The 14139-nt window shown below is 40.0% G+C and overlaps 1 protein-coding gene across 16 annotated transcripts in view; it reads right to left on the bottom strand.

The window, feature by feature from the left end:
• Positions 1-13674, bottom strand: part of MORF4L2 (mortality factor 4 like 2) — an 83543-nt gene extending 69869 nt beyond the window's left edge. For 6 of the 16 annotated variants that reach the window (XR_012329145.1, XR_012329148.1, XR_012329143.1 and 3 more), the window contains exons 1-3: positions 12311-12511; positions 10799-10887; positions 4042-4145 (exon numbers count right to left, since the gene is read on the bottom strand). Coding sequence is in view for 5 of the 16 variants with exons in the window: in XM_004330131.3 (XP_004330179.1) it covers positions 1798-2664 (867 nt within the window). In the remaining 11 variants the exon portion in view is untranslated. Of the gene's footprint in view, positions 1-1134; positions 2689-4041; positions 4146-10798; positions 10888-11968; positions 11988-12048; positions 12289-12310; positions 12512-13627 lie in introns of those variants that run through there. The other 10 variants (XR_012329142.1, XR_012329144.1, XM_004330131.3 and 7 more) reach the window with 9 other exon arrangements.
• Between the last annotated feature and the right edge of the window lie 465 nt (positions 13675-14139).

Here is a 14139-nt window from a genome sequence, read left to right as displayed (position 1 = left end):
AGGCTGAATTGAGTCACCTCTAAATTCATGTTAAAGTCCTACCCACTTCCCCCCAGTACCTCAGAATGTGACTGTATCTGGAGATAGAGTCTTTATAGAGGTAACTAAGTTAAAATGAGATCATTAGGGTGGGCCCTAATCCAATATGACTGGTCTTATAAGAAGAGATTAGGAGGACACAGATAAGTACAGAGGAAAAGACCATGTGAAGTCACAGGGAGGAGGCAGCCATCTACAAGTCAAGGAGAGAGGCCTCAGAAGAAACCAACCCTGCCAACACCCTGATCTTAAGACTTCTGGCCTCTGAAACTATGAGAAAATAAATTTTTGTTGTTTAAGTCACCCAGTCTGTGGGTGACTCCTCTGCTGACAACTTGGGAAAAAATTCTCTACTAAACTCCTCAAATCATCCATTTTGGGTCTCATTTATTTCCTGCTGGGACCCTGACAGATCCAGTGGCATTTTATGTGATTCTTATGCTCATATTTGTTCTTAGTGTATTTTCCAAAATTTCTGCAGTAACCATGGAATATTTTTTCACTAAAGAAGTAAAAAAACACTGTCATGAAGCAAAACTTGGTTTGACTAGGGAATTTTCATGTAAGATGGATTTATAATCATGGGCGTCCAACACCATTGCTCTTCTCCACAGATACCCTACTCTAGGATTCTCAATCTTTATGTCCAAGGGATTATAAAAGCATAGGGAACATGGCATCAATGCTGGAGCTTGGAAAGCTGCCATCCTTGGCCCCAAATCTACAAGCATTTCTGATACAATACTGAAGGTGGCTGCCCATGCTCCCCCTGGTGGGAAAGAGCAAAGGTCTGCATAAGTATAAGGGGCTGTTATAGTACCCATTAAATATCCTATTATAGCAGCCCAACTCACAGAGGCAAGCAGCATGGGAGCAAAAGTGGCTCTTACAAGCAGCACTAGGAAGCAATCCCACCCTGAGAAGCCACAGAGGGCAGATGAGGGAGACTGGCCGGGTGGGGTACACACCTGGCTGCCCCACCCAATAAAAGGAATTCTTTCACTAGGGGTCAGAACTCTCTCCTTTAATACCACCTAGATCTTTCCTGAGCCTGCTGACTTCTCAGCCTCAGTAACATTAAAGGCACACTGCAAATTTCTTGCTTTGAAATTTAGAAACAAATTTTATTTAAGATCTGAAATACAATTCCTAAAATATCAACTTCTCCAGAAAACCGTGGCTACACAATAATGCATTGCCTCTATCATGTTAGAACGTGCATTAGACTCAAATACAAAAACCATGAAACAAACCACCATCCTTCAACAATTTGAGCAAAGATAGAATGCCTAAGGAACAACATAGATGGACTTGCAGAGGATGGGCTGTTTTACTTCAAGCACCATAAAAAAAAGAGCACAAATGCATGGGTTTTCGGGTATATACATTAAGTTGAACCTTTGGCACTAGGAATCAGGGCATTTTTTTCACGTAGCATTAACACATATTAGAAAACTGTGTAGTGTCAAAGGGATAGAACCACCAGCATTCAAGCAATGTTGTCAACTAGGCAATAAAATGTTCTACTGAATGTTTCTTCTTTGTCTAATTACTGCGTACACTGGTAGCAACTTTGAAATGAGAAAAGGAGCTTGCACTCCTTTTATTTTCTGTTTAGAACAAAACAGAAAACAAACTGAAACATAAGCCCTGTTATACATTAACAATTTTAAAGAACATCAATTATACAAGAAAAAGACTAAGAACAAAAAGAGTGTTTACAGATACCAGACATAACAGTGAGTGGTCAGTAGACCCTCACAGGGCTTTGCGGTGGTACTCAGCAGAAGCCACTTTATAATCACTGGCAGTAAAGAGAGACGCAGCATTCTTTGCCAGATATTTTAGGAAATCATGCAAATAGCCCAACAATAATGCAAGGCTCTTCTCATCAAGGGGCGTGTATGCCAACATCGCTCCAATTCTTACAAATAATCTCAGTAGGTGTGGCGCCCCATAAACCTGGGACATCGGTGCATCAGGGTGAGCCAAGAGGATTTCGGCATACTGGGGCCTCTCAAATTTGTAGAGCAGCTGAGTGCCCAACATCACATTGAAATACTCTTTTATTCCTGCCACAACTTCATTAACTGCATACTCCTTATTATCAACATTTCCCTGCGATTTCTTGCAATTAGCATACTCTTCCAGAATGGCATCTACATTTTTCTTAGCAGGGAGTTGAAACAGCTGCTTCTGCCTGGTAACTAAGTCCCAGTCCTCAACAAGCCATGGTTTTAATTCTTCTGGAATCTTCACTTTAACTTCCATTCTATTCTTAAATGCCTCCTCACTTTCAACAGTGGGGTCTGCCCGGGCCCTTTTCTTCCGAGGTGGCTGAGGTGCTTCGCTGGTGCTGCCACCATCTCCGTTCCCAGGGGTCTTCTGTTTGTTCTTTCTTGTCTTCCTCACGGACCCTGAAGGGGGGTTCTCTGCAGAGCGACCCCCCCATCTGCCTGGTAGTGCTGCTTCCAGATTCTTCTGCTGGGGACCAGCTGTCTTCTTTCCCGAGGAGGCCCCTCTCATCTTACTTCTCTGCATGTTGCTTCTAGTTGGTTTTTTGAAGTTGTCTTCGTCTGCAGATTGTTGTCCACGAGTTTGAGAACCCTGCTTTCTGGAACTCATTCAACCCTGTTTTTATTCCAACCACTGTAATATATAAAGTATTTTACTTGGTTGTTTTCTATGGTGACCTTTAACACACCGTACTTCCTAAAAACCTATCAAAGCACAACACACGCTACTCTCTTAGAATTTGGATTTCAAATCCTATTTCAGGGCCAACGAATTAACTGTAAGTGACTTACTACCTCTTCTCTCTCTTTGATCCTCACTACCACCCACCCACTACTCTCAGCCCACCCAATCACTCATCAGACCTGCCCATAAATTAGCTTTTCAATGCCACTCAAAAGACAGGAATATAATTTTAGCAAAAGAATGAATTAAACTACAAAAGGCAGTGGAACTGAAACTCAAGACTTCTGAACAGGAAAATGACAAGATGAAAGAAACAAGAAAGATTAACTTAGGTGGCTGGAGGCAAAATGAGTAACAGCAAAGGTTTTTCTGTAAGTCCAGTAGGCCTGAACTAAGCCGATGACAGAGTCAAGAGAAACTGAATATAGAACTTGGTAAATGAAGGAGAGGGAGGAGTCAAAGGTGCCTCCACAGTTTTAAGCCTGAGTAATTAATGAATTAATAAAAGCACTAATTTTTAATGGTTAGTTTGGAATCAGCAATAAAATAATAGGAAATAGGGTAATTCATCCATTCAGTTAGTCATCATACATTACTGCTTATCTGCTTCTGGACATGTACTATGCTAGGCGCTAGGGATTCGAATATCTAAAGTGACAATTATAAAACAACAAGGTTACTAAAGTGATAGTTATAGGCACAGAATATTTTCGGAGCAAACAAGAAATGCTACCGAACACCACTTTCACCAATAGCTTGTTGGAGGAGATAATAAATTGGTGAGGGATAAAGTCAGTGATGATTGCCAGGGTTTTGAGAATGGGTGATTAGGTCATAGTATTATCACCAAATGAGACTGCATCTAGAGGAGGAGGAAATGGATTAGAGAGGAAAGAAGTTCAGTACTAGATGTAGTAAGTGTGAGGTATGGAGTTAAACAAATGACTTTAAAGCTTAGGTGAGAGGTCAAAACCAGAAATGGAGATTTGAGAGTAATCATCATATAGCTGGGAGTAGAAGAAAAACTGAACCAAGTACAGAATTCTGGAAAAACCTAAGAAACAATGGTATTTAAGGGGTGAGGAGAGAGAGAGAGAGAGAACAAATAAAACAAAAAGGTCAGAGCAGCCATATGAGAATTAGAAGAATGTTATTTTGGAAGCCAAAGTAGTTGAGAGTTTCAAGAAGGAAAAGAGATAATCTACACTGTAAAATGCAGCAGAGAGGGTTAGTGAGATAAAGATGAAAAAAGTGTTCTGTGATTCTTATGGTATGACAGATTAAACAAGTCCTTTGACTTACGTAATCCTCTTCCTTCTTTCCCTTCCAAAAACTCCTAGTGTGTTCCCAGATGGAATCTTACAGATCTTCTGGGATGTCTGGAGAGATGAGGTGGGAGACACAACCTAGAAAGGAAAGCAGACATCAGCAATGTAGATAAACTTTTCTGAAACACTGGGGAAAAAAAATCTAATTTAAAAACATGTGGTTTACAATTGTGATATCAAAGAAAACACATGAGTTCTGCTGTTAGACATACTTCTACTTCAGTAAGGCTCTGCCATTTATGGGTTGTGAGGCTCTGGGAAAGATATGTAAGCTCTCTTAGCCTGTTTTTTCATCTATGGAATGTAGCAAATTACCCCTAGCCTTCACAGGTTCTTGTTAAGAATTTCATAAATATGATGTGGCTGAAAAGCTAGCACGGTACCGTGCAGGAGTACCTGCATATGTGAACATGGATACAGGATGTTCACTGCAGTGGTGTTTGTAATACTAAAGAACTGGAAACAAATATTCTTCAACAGGGAAATGGTAATAGAAATTATTATGTATGCACACCATGGAAGAACATTCAAATGAATTAAGCAGAGATCCATGTACTGACATGGAAAGATGTTCAATTATACACTATTAGGTACATAGGCAAGTTGCATAATAATGTGTACAAGAGGATCCCAGAGATAGCACAAGTGGAGAAATAACAATATTTTAGACAGTTTTTATGAACAGTGAGGTCCAATTTCTATGTTTTAAACTGACATGTATAAAAATACATAGGAAAGTTGGGAATTCCCTGGTGCTCCAGTGGTTAAGACTCCGCGCTTGCAATGCAGGGGGCCCGGGTTCGATCCCTGGTCAGTGAACTAGATCCCACATACCACAACTAAGAGCCTGCAGGCCGCAACTAAAAAGATCCCGCACGCTGCAACTAAGACCCAGTGCAGCCAAATAAACAAATAAATATTAAAAAAATACACAGGAAAGTAACTAGATGAATAAACACACCATTAAAGCCAGGGTAACCTCGGGGAAAGAACGAGATATGATGGTGGGCAAGCCTTAAACCAGGTTTCTCTGGTAACAATTTTAACCCACAGAAAAAAAGCCCTTTTGCCAATTGCTAGCCCCTAAGATTATGTGGGCTGGTGTCAGGGAATCCCTGAAGAGGAAATGAGGTGAGAAATGCCAGAAAACTAGAGCTGTGAATCAGGGAAGCCAGTTATTGGCAGAGAGGCCTGGGTTCTATCACTAAGCAAATGATATCCTCTGACAGAACACAAAGCTCTCAGCAGAAATCAGAGCAAAGGTGCTCCTCAGAGAGCATCAAGATCTGTGAATACAGACACTGACCCTCTGGGAATCAGAAACTTTCTGGCTGAGAGGGATATATAGACACATCCTGTGAAGAATCAGAGAGTGGCTGGTGTTTCATGGCATTATATTGTAAGCTACCAAGCTTACAAAGTGTTTCTAAAAAAAATTTGTGACTGGGACAGATGGGACGCAGTATGTGAGGATATCAGAGAATTTAGTTAAGTTATATAGGTGAAATCCAGAAAACCTACCTGGGGGCTAATAATGGGCAGACCTTCCACAAAACAAGGGTATAGTTAAAATAGCAACTAAAGAAAGCAGGATGACCCAGTGCCAGCCAGACTGTAAAACACACAGAAGTAGAGCCAGGCTGCATAGGAACTCTTTTGGAAGTCACACTGGTCATCAGCAATTCCTTAGTGAGGAACTTGAGAATGATCCCTGAACCTACTGTATATCCTTGGCATTGATTACATATATTTATGCACAAGAAAATTACAACAAGGAATTCTACCTGGCTCTCATTAAGTGGGTGAGTTTCATCTTTCTCTACAAATTCTATTTTTCATATGAAGTCCCAAGTTGAACGAAATACCTGACATGGTACAGAAAAATACCCACACAAGATTTTTGCCCAGACTTAATAAAGCCAGGAAAGCAGCCTTTCTGAGAATTGTCTCAGTACCTTTATTTTCATCTGAGTATCCTACAGATCAAGCAACCATTACTACCTGGAGTAGGAAGCCAAATATCAAACGGAGGGAAGACCCATCCTTTTGATGTCTGGCTCCTACTTGTAATACAAATTTATGGAGTTTCATTAGGCCACTGTACTTTGTACCTCCCTTCCTAGCTTACATTATTCCATGGCTTGATGGCACACGTGCTGTGCATATTCATTAAAAACGTTAGCACTATATATTGCTTTGAGCTGTTTTAAACTTCAAATCTGCCAGTTTTTGACTTTATTAACATCGTTTACTGGCTTTGTATACCCACTCTTAACTCCAGTCATGCTTCCTCCCTTCATCTCCCTCATCTAAATATCACGAAAGTCCCATTTCCTCTTTAAATTTCCTAACTACTCTAGCCCACCTTTCACTCCCATCGCCAGTATCATATGAAGCCGTTAGTACTCCACAGCTTAGTATTTAAATGTTTCATGTGTTAGTTTTGCTTATGGAACTACATCATTAACCTCCATTTGCCATAGGTCTTGTGTAATATGTATCTTGTGCTTTTTGCAGTAGCACTTAGGTCCCTGGTGGGTATGGTATATATTAGTGAATCAGTGAGGAGGTGATTCAACACATGGGGAAAATGGAAGCACAAATTAGGGACGACAGTCATCAAATATTTTTCCACTTGTTCCCTACAGGTCAGCTCTAGGGTATGCCAGATATTGAGAAAACACATCCGTATGTTTGCCTTAGTTTTCTATCTTCAATTTCTGTGTAAATACTCCGAGGTAACCTCATCCTGGTATTAAATCAGATTTTCACTTAAAAAAACTTGCTATTACAACGGATCATTTCCCCATGTTAGTAAGGTTATAATATACATACATCTTGAGAGCTGTAGGAGATCCACCAAATGGGCATACTTTAATTTACTTAACCACCCCCTTTCTGGAAAGTGACCCTCCCTCTCAATCTATCCTGTAAGTAAAATATCTTTTGCCCTCATTATTCCTTTAAGATTCCCAGATGCAGATTTAGTAGGTTAAGAGGTAATATGTTGCCAAATTACTTTCCCCACAAGTTGTACCAATTTTCAACCTCACAACTCTGGTCGGCACCGGCTATCCAGCACTGTAAATCTGACAAGGAAAATGGGTGTTTATCTACTCGGCTTGTATTTCTTATTAGTGGTTTTGACATTTAAAAAATGTGTTCCCTGGCCAGTTATATTTTGTCCTCTACCCAGTCATTTTGAGTTGGTTCTTAATGAGTTTAACATTTACAGTTGTTTATCAATTGTCATATTGGGCAAATATTTCCCCTAGTTTAGTGTCTGATAAGATTAAGATTTGTATGATGAAATATGTGGTTTTTCCTTCCATTAAGCTTAAAGATTAAGATGACATTTTAATGGATTTGTTTATATTTTAATTCCTTAATCCACCCAGAAATTATTTAAATTGTGAACTGAAAATCTATATTCCTCCCGCCCGAGTAATTAATTTTGTGGTAGTATTTGAGTAATAGTTCCTTTACGTAATTATAAATACCAGAATATATAAATATGTGGGCATTCTCCCCTTACCACCTCCCCTCCCCACCTCAATCCCAGAATGAGTGTGTATGCTTTCAAATCTTTTTATGTACACATTCACACAAAAACCTACCTTTAAAACTAAATGTGTCTGTTCATATTGTGAATATGTATCATGCATTTACTTGATTTGTCTTGACAAATGTGAGATACATATTGCTCCCCACCTTTTCTCACTTTATCACGGCCATCTATATCCACACATACCTAGCTCATTCTTTTTAATATCTGCATCATTCTATAATCTCCACATAATGTAATTTAACCAGCCCCATATAAATGAACATTTAGGTTTCCAATACTTCATTACTATAGAAATGGTGTAACAGACATCAGTGTACAGACATATCAGCATGTTAGGTAATTATTCAGGACATTCTCAGCAGTGGAACTGCGCAAAGGATCTGCTTATTTACAACTTTGATGACATAGAGGCAAATTAATTTGTAAAGAGCTGTTTTAATTTGTACTCCCAGCAAAGACGTTAAAGTTCATTCACCCACACCTTCAGCAACACTGGATAAACATCTTTTTGGGAAAAAAATTGGGGGGTCCAATCTAGTATGTAGTAAGAGGTTTTTATTTGCATTTGTGTGATACTGAGCATACCTTCAGACATTCATATGTATCTTTTTCTTATGTAAATATTTATCCTCATTTCTACTAGGTTGTTTTGCCTCTTTTATTGACTTCTAATAATTAAATACTAAGGTTTTTTGGTATGTTGGAAATATTTTTTCCAAATTGTCATTTTTCTTCTAAGTGGGTCTCTCTGTGTGTATAAGAAACACAAATGTGTCAACAACCTTTTCCTTTGTGAACTTTGGCATGTCATGCCGGGGGAAAATGCTCCCAAATCAGTATTCTAAATGACTTCCTATATTATTTCTCAGTATTTTTATAGTTTCTTCCAAATATACAGCTAATTTTTCCTAGTATTAATTATTAGAGCCTATCCTTTCCCCACTGATTTGAATTGCTTATTTATAACATTCTAAATTCCTAGAGTTCTACGGGTCTTTTAAGGTACTCTCTTCCCAATGATTTTTGATTATTCAATTTTTAAAGGTATCACTGTTTCTAGGTCATCTGTTCTGTCACAGTGATGTCTGTTCTCACACCAGTATCAACACTGGTTTAATCATCATAGTTTAAAGACATAAATATTGCCCTGGAATAACATTTGTACATGGGTTCCAAGGATGTTTGATGCAGTATAATTTGAAACAGCAAAACACTGGAGTCAACCTAGAGGACTATCAATAGTGATTTGGCAAAACAAAACGTGGTTTATCCATTACATGGACTATAATGCTAGTTAAAGGAATGCCACTGTGAATGGAATCAGAACTCTGTGAATGGATGTGAAGACATCCAAGACAATTTGTTGAATAAAAATAAGTTGCAAAACAATACCTATAATGTGACACCATATTTATGTAAAAGAAAACACAAAACAATATTTTATATGTATCCATATACATTTTTTAAACAGGTACATAATTAGAGATCTCGAAGGAAATAGAACTGATAATAGTGGTTAACTCTGGGGAGAGTAAGAGAATTGGAGGTATGAGAAAAGGAGACCTGGGCCTACTCCGTAATATTTTAGCTTTTTACGTTACAAGGAGACTGATTCACATGATCAATTATGTGACTAAAGATTTATATTAAAATACACATATTTAAAATTCATAATGATTTTCTGATGTATTCTTATCCATGGTTCTAACACACAGCTAGACTTTTCAGTTAATTATCATTGTATGTCGTATACTTTGTAGGCATTCCATTTGAACTGGTTTCCTTACCCCCTTCTAGGTTCTGCCCATCCTCAGAGGCCCTGGTCAAGGTCCTTTTCCTCCTTGAGGCTTTCTCCATTTCAGGCTACATTGACCCTTGTCTTCTCTGAGCTGCTACTGGCCTAACAGTACACCTCCCTCCCTTTCACCTTTAATCATTCTCCAAATGGCCTCCCATAAAGGGGTTCTGTGCCTACCCATCTGTTGCATCTTTCCCACCAGGAAAGTGCCCTTCTCTGCAACCTAGCTTTCAGAAGAACAAAAAGTAAGAAGGAAAATACCGTGACTCCATGGGAAAATAAAGCTGTCAAGAGACTGAAAAACCTTCCTTCATCTCCTCATGCAAGTGATGGGCCATTCAGGAATACAGACTCCAAATGCTGACATTTTTGTGTATGAATGTGTCAGAAGTGAGTTTGAACAATATCTCCAACAGTTTGTTGGAATAAACCTTTAAATGCATATACACCATGTCAGTTACATTACATCAATTCTGGATCTTGGAACAGTTCCTTTAACAGATATTTTTTGAGTCTGAGACAAAAGAGGAATGATATAAAAGTTGTTAGCAGACTGAATATGGTTATGATTTGCTAGTTAAAATTATAGCTCCTGGAAATTCCCTTATAAATAAATACGATCAACATACTCAATATCTTTCTAGATTGTTAGGGTAAGTCAGAAGTTATAATTTCAGAATTCAGTTCTAGTAGTAACTGCTGCTTCTGGAAAATCAGGAGAGAAACCAACAGTATTATTATTTTTTACAACTCTAAAAAGGTATCCACTGCTTTTATTAACATGTGTGTGCACATGTGCACGTGTGTATAAAACAGGATGAAGCAGAAGGACTAAGAGTCATAATTATTAAATCAAACACTTATATGTGCCAAACAATGTCCTGTATTTTACATGTAATTCCCTCAACAATCCGATGAAGTAGGAACTGTTATTATCTTTATTTTACATATGAGGAAATTTAGAGCCAAAGCGAGTAAGTATCTTGCCCAGGATCACACAATAAGTGGCAGAGCCAGGATTTATATTCAGGAAGTCAGTATTTGCTCTTAACCACTAAATTATGCTGCATATGGGATGCCACAAAGTAAAAAAAAAAAAAAAAAAAAAGATGTATGGCGCTAACTAGAGGGGATCAATTACAGTATCTTTTATCAAGGAATGTAAAATTATACAGCCCTCTGTTGTTTAGGCACTTTCTATATTGGAAGAACAAATGGACTTAGCTCCATCCTTCCCTTCTTATAAATGTAGAGTGCTTTCCTAGACAGGCGCTTATTAATCCTCAAAATATTCCTGGACAGTTAGGAAGGTTATGTGGAATTATCTTGTTTGCAAATTGAGGCCAGGAGAAGGGAGGCACTTACCCAAGACTCTGTAATTAGGGATGTTCTGCAATCAGGATCAGATCTTCTGATCCTCACTATTCAGCAAACTTAGCTTTTCTGATGGTAGCCTAGAAGGTCAAACAAGGGGACAGGAAAGGACATAAAATAAAAAGATATGAGATGAACGTTTTCTTTTCCATCAATGCATTTTATCACACACAAAGGACACCAAAACTGATAAATAATGTACAAGTGTTTTTTTCCTTTCTTGTGGTTACATTTTCAAATTTACCTTATTGTACATTTACCCTGATTTTTGATAAAGTAATTTGTTTTTGCTTTTTTAAAGTACTTTTTATTAAGGATAATTTCAAATGGATAAAAATGTAGGGGGAATAATATTATAAACCTATGCGAATGTATAACCCAGCTTCAACAATTACCAACTGAAGGCCATCTTGTTTTATCTATAACCCCACCCACTGCTCCCCCCCACTCCGTTTTTTTCAAGCTCACTGAAGAGCTGACTTTCTGTATTTTATTATGGAAATTTTCAAACATATACCAAGGTAGACAGAATAATATAAGGAATCCCATATGGCCATCACTCAGCTTAAACGATTAACTTAGGGCCAATTTTGTTTCATCTATACCCCTCCCCACTTCCCCCTACCGCTGATCTTATTTTGAAGCAAATCCTAGATATCAACGTATTTTGAAGCCAATCCGAGACATTTTATTATTTAATGCATATTTTCGTATATTATCTCTACAAGCTAAAGACAATTTGAAAACATAACCACAATACCATTACAACGTCTAAAACATCGTCATTAATTCCTTAAAAAACATCAAATATCGAATCCGTCTTCAAAATTTCCCGATGCGTGTTAAACATTTTTTTTTTTATAGTTGGTGTGTCCGAATCAGGATCCAAACAAGGCCTACTCCTCGCATGCGGTTCACCTCCAGCTCGCTCTCATTCTCCATCTCTCCCCACCCCCAAGCCGCTTTTTTTTTTAAACTTTTCAATATGGAAAATTCCAATCCCCGCTATTTTGAGGTAATTCCCAAATAAATTATTTCATCGGTAAAGACTGATACGTCTCTCTTATATCTCGAATTTCTACTAGGGAAGGGGGTGATGGGCAGGAAAAGCACTGTAATGAACGACTTTACATAATTTTATGGTTTTTCTCATTCTATTACCCGGGTTTTTCTCTCCACAATAATAGCTAATATCTTCCGGAGCCAGGCTTCGTATTAAGTTATTATACGTACTATATTACCTCGCTTTCGTATATTACACGCACTAATATACAGCACACGCCTCGGAGGCACACGTCTCTGAGGTAGATACTATTATTATCACCACTTTACAAACATGGAAACCGAGACGCAGAAAGAACAGCAGCCAGCCCAAGCTGGGCGTTGGCGAGTAGGAATTTGAATCTAGCTCTGCCAGATTGTAAAGCCATTAGTTAATCTTGTCTATATACGCGACGATAAGAGGAAATCGTCAACCCTTTCTCCCCACCCCCACCCCGAAACCTGAAACGAGAATCCAGCTCTTTCCAGCAGCCGACGTGTGATCACTGCCGACCCTCCAACCGCCATAGTAAAGCCAGGTTTCTCTGGCAACTGATATCCATAGGCAGACACGTCACCCTGGAGGCGGGTTTATGCCCTCCAGCCAGTCACAATCGTCTTGTCTAAGTTTTAGAATGTTCTATAACCAAATGATTGGACGAAGCCCACCACGTCAACAATGACACTTCGCCGCAGTAAAGGCGGGTGCTAGCAGCCTGCTTCTTCACGGGTAAGGCTTGAAGCAAACCAGTCACCTTCCTCCTTTAGTGCGGGCTCTGGCCAATGACGTTCGCTCTCTTAGGTCCTTAGCCCGCCCTCCAAAAGCGCGACAGGAGTTGGGTCATAAGTCTATAGGGCAGGGTGTTCACGTGGCCTACTTTCACGACCCAGAGTTCCCCAGACCAGAGGGGTTTTTTTTTGTTTTTTTTTCCTGCAGGGAGGCATTATGGGTTTTTTTTTTTCCACTGGGAAAGGAAGTGTCTACGTGGCCTGCGGAAACAGGATGGGCGGAAATGAGCTAAGGTTCCCGCGAGTGGGGAAGCGCTAGGTCAAATCTGGGGCCACGCCCCCGAACCTGTTGCACAACTCTTGGAGGAAAAAAAAATAAGGTAGAGTGGGGGTTTCGATGTGTGTGCGAGTTGGGGTGCGGGGGGGCTCTGCGGGCGCGCAGTGTCGGCGTCTGCGCGCAGGCGAGCCCACGTGGCCTTGGGCTTTCCGTGTGCGTGAACGCCAGGCCTCGTGGCGCTGGAGGTAGCTGGTGTGCGCAGGCGTGCGCCCCTAGCGTTGGGGCCGGTGTGTGTCCCGAAGCGGGTGCATGTGCGTGTGTGCGCGCGTAGGTGCGCGCGCTCAACGGATCGTTTTCTACTTTTGTGTATGTTATTCTCAGGAAAAGGAAAATTAAGTAATTAAGGTAAGGCGACCGTAACTGAGATAAAGGGTCTTAGCTAGAAATATTTCGGTGTCCCCTATCGATTTAATTTTAGACCCTAAAAATACACTTTCTTCCCACGTCTTTCTCCACGTGAAAATCCTGTTCTAAACCGTAGCCCTCCAGCGGTGAAGAGCCAAACCCTCCCATTCTCATATTAGCAATTCCAAGAAGCAGCTTCTTTGCTGTTCCCTAATAGCCTTCCCCTCCAACCCCCGCTCCCTCCGCCCTCCCCTCTTCAAGTTGCTTCCATTTCTCCTGGCACAATTTTCTGCTGAGAATATCTATATACGACAGACTTCCCCTCCACTAGGGACTCCGAATTTCTGTGGGGGCTGAGGTTCTCTTACCTTTTTGTCCTGATCTCCACGCAGAGTGCTCTTCAGGCAAGTACGCACTCTTAATTTTCCAGAAAGTTCTCTGGGTGAGGTTTATACCTTTTGAGTTTGCCACTAGATGCCGCCAAATTCCAGCAAAGGATTGGCTGTTTGGTCCCTGGAATTATGGGATCCCCCCCTTTTCTGATTTGTTGAACTCTCCAATCTATAGAGATCGTATGTATCTTTCATTGCTAGGGAAAAATCAAATTAACTTCTGTTACTAGCCCTACAAGGCAGGGGACTATGGCCCTTGATTCAAATGTTTTACCTCATTTCTTTCCTTCTTTCCTCCTTAAAAAAATCCTCCCCCCATCTCTCTCTTCTTTCCTACTTGCCTTTTGCGGGTGGGGGGGGGTGGTCAGAAGTGATAAATGACCCCAGGCACCAATGCTGATGAGATTCTAACCCTTTCTGTGGGGTTAAGATCTTCTCTTCAAATGCTGCCCCCCAACAAAGGGAAAATATAGATGGCTGTTTTGTCA

Source organism: Tursiops truncatus, chromosome X (genome assembly GCF_011762595.2).
Source record: "Tursiops truncatus isolate mTurTru1 chromosome X, mTurTru1.mat.Y, whole genome shotgun sequence".
NCBI classification, from domain to species: domain Eukaryota; kingdom Metazoa; phylum Chordata; class Mammalia; order Artiodactyla; family Delphinidae; genus Tursiops; species Tursiops truncatus.
Note: the sequence above shows the minus strand (reverse complement) of the source record. Positions and strands in the feature narration are given on the sequence as shown.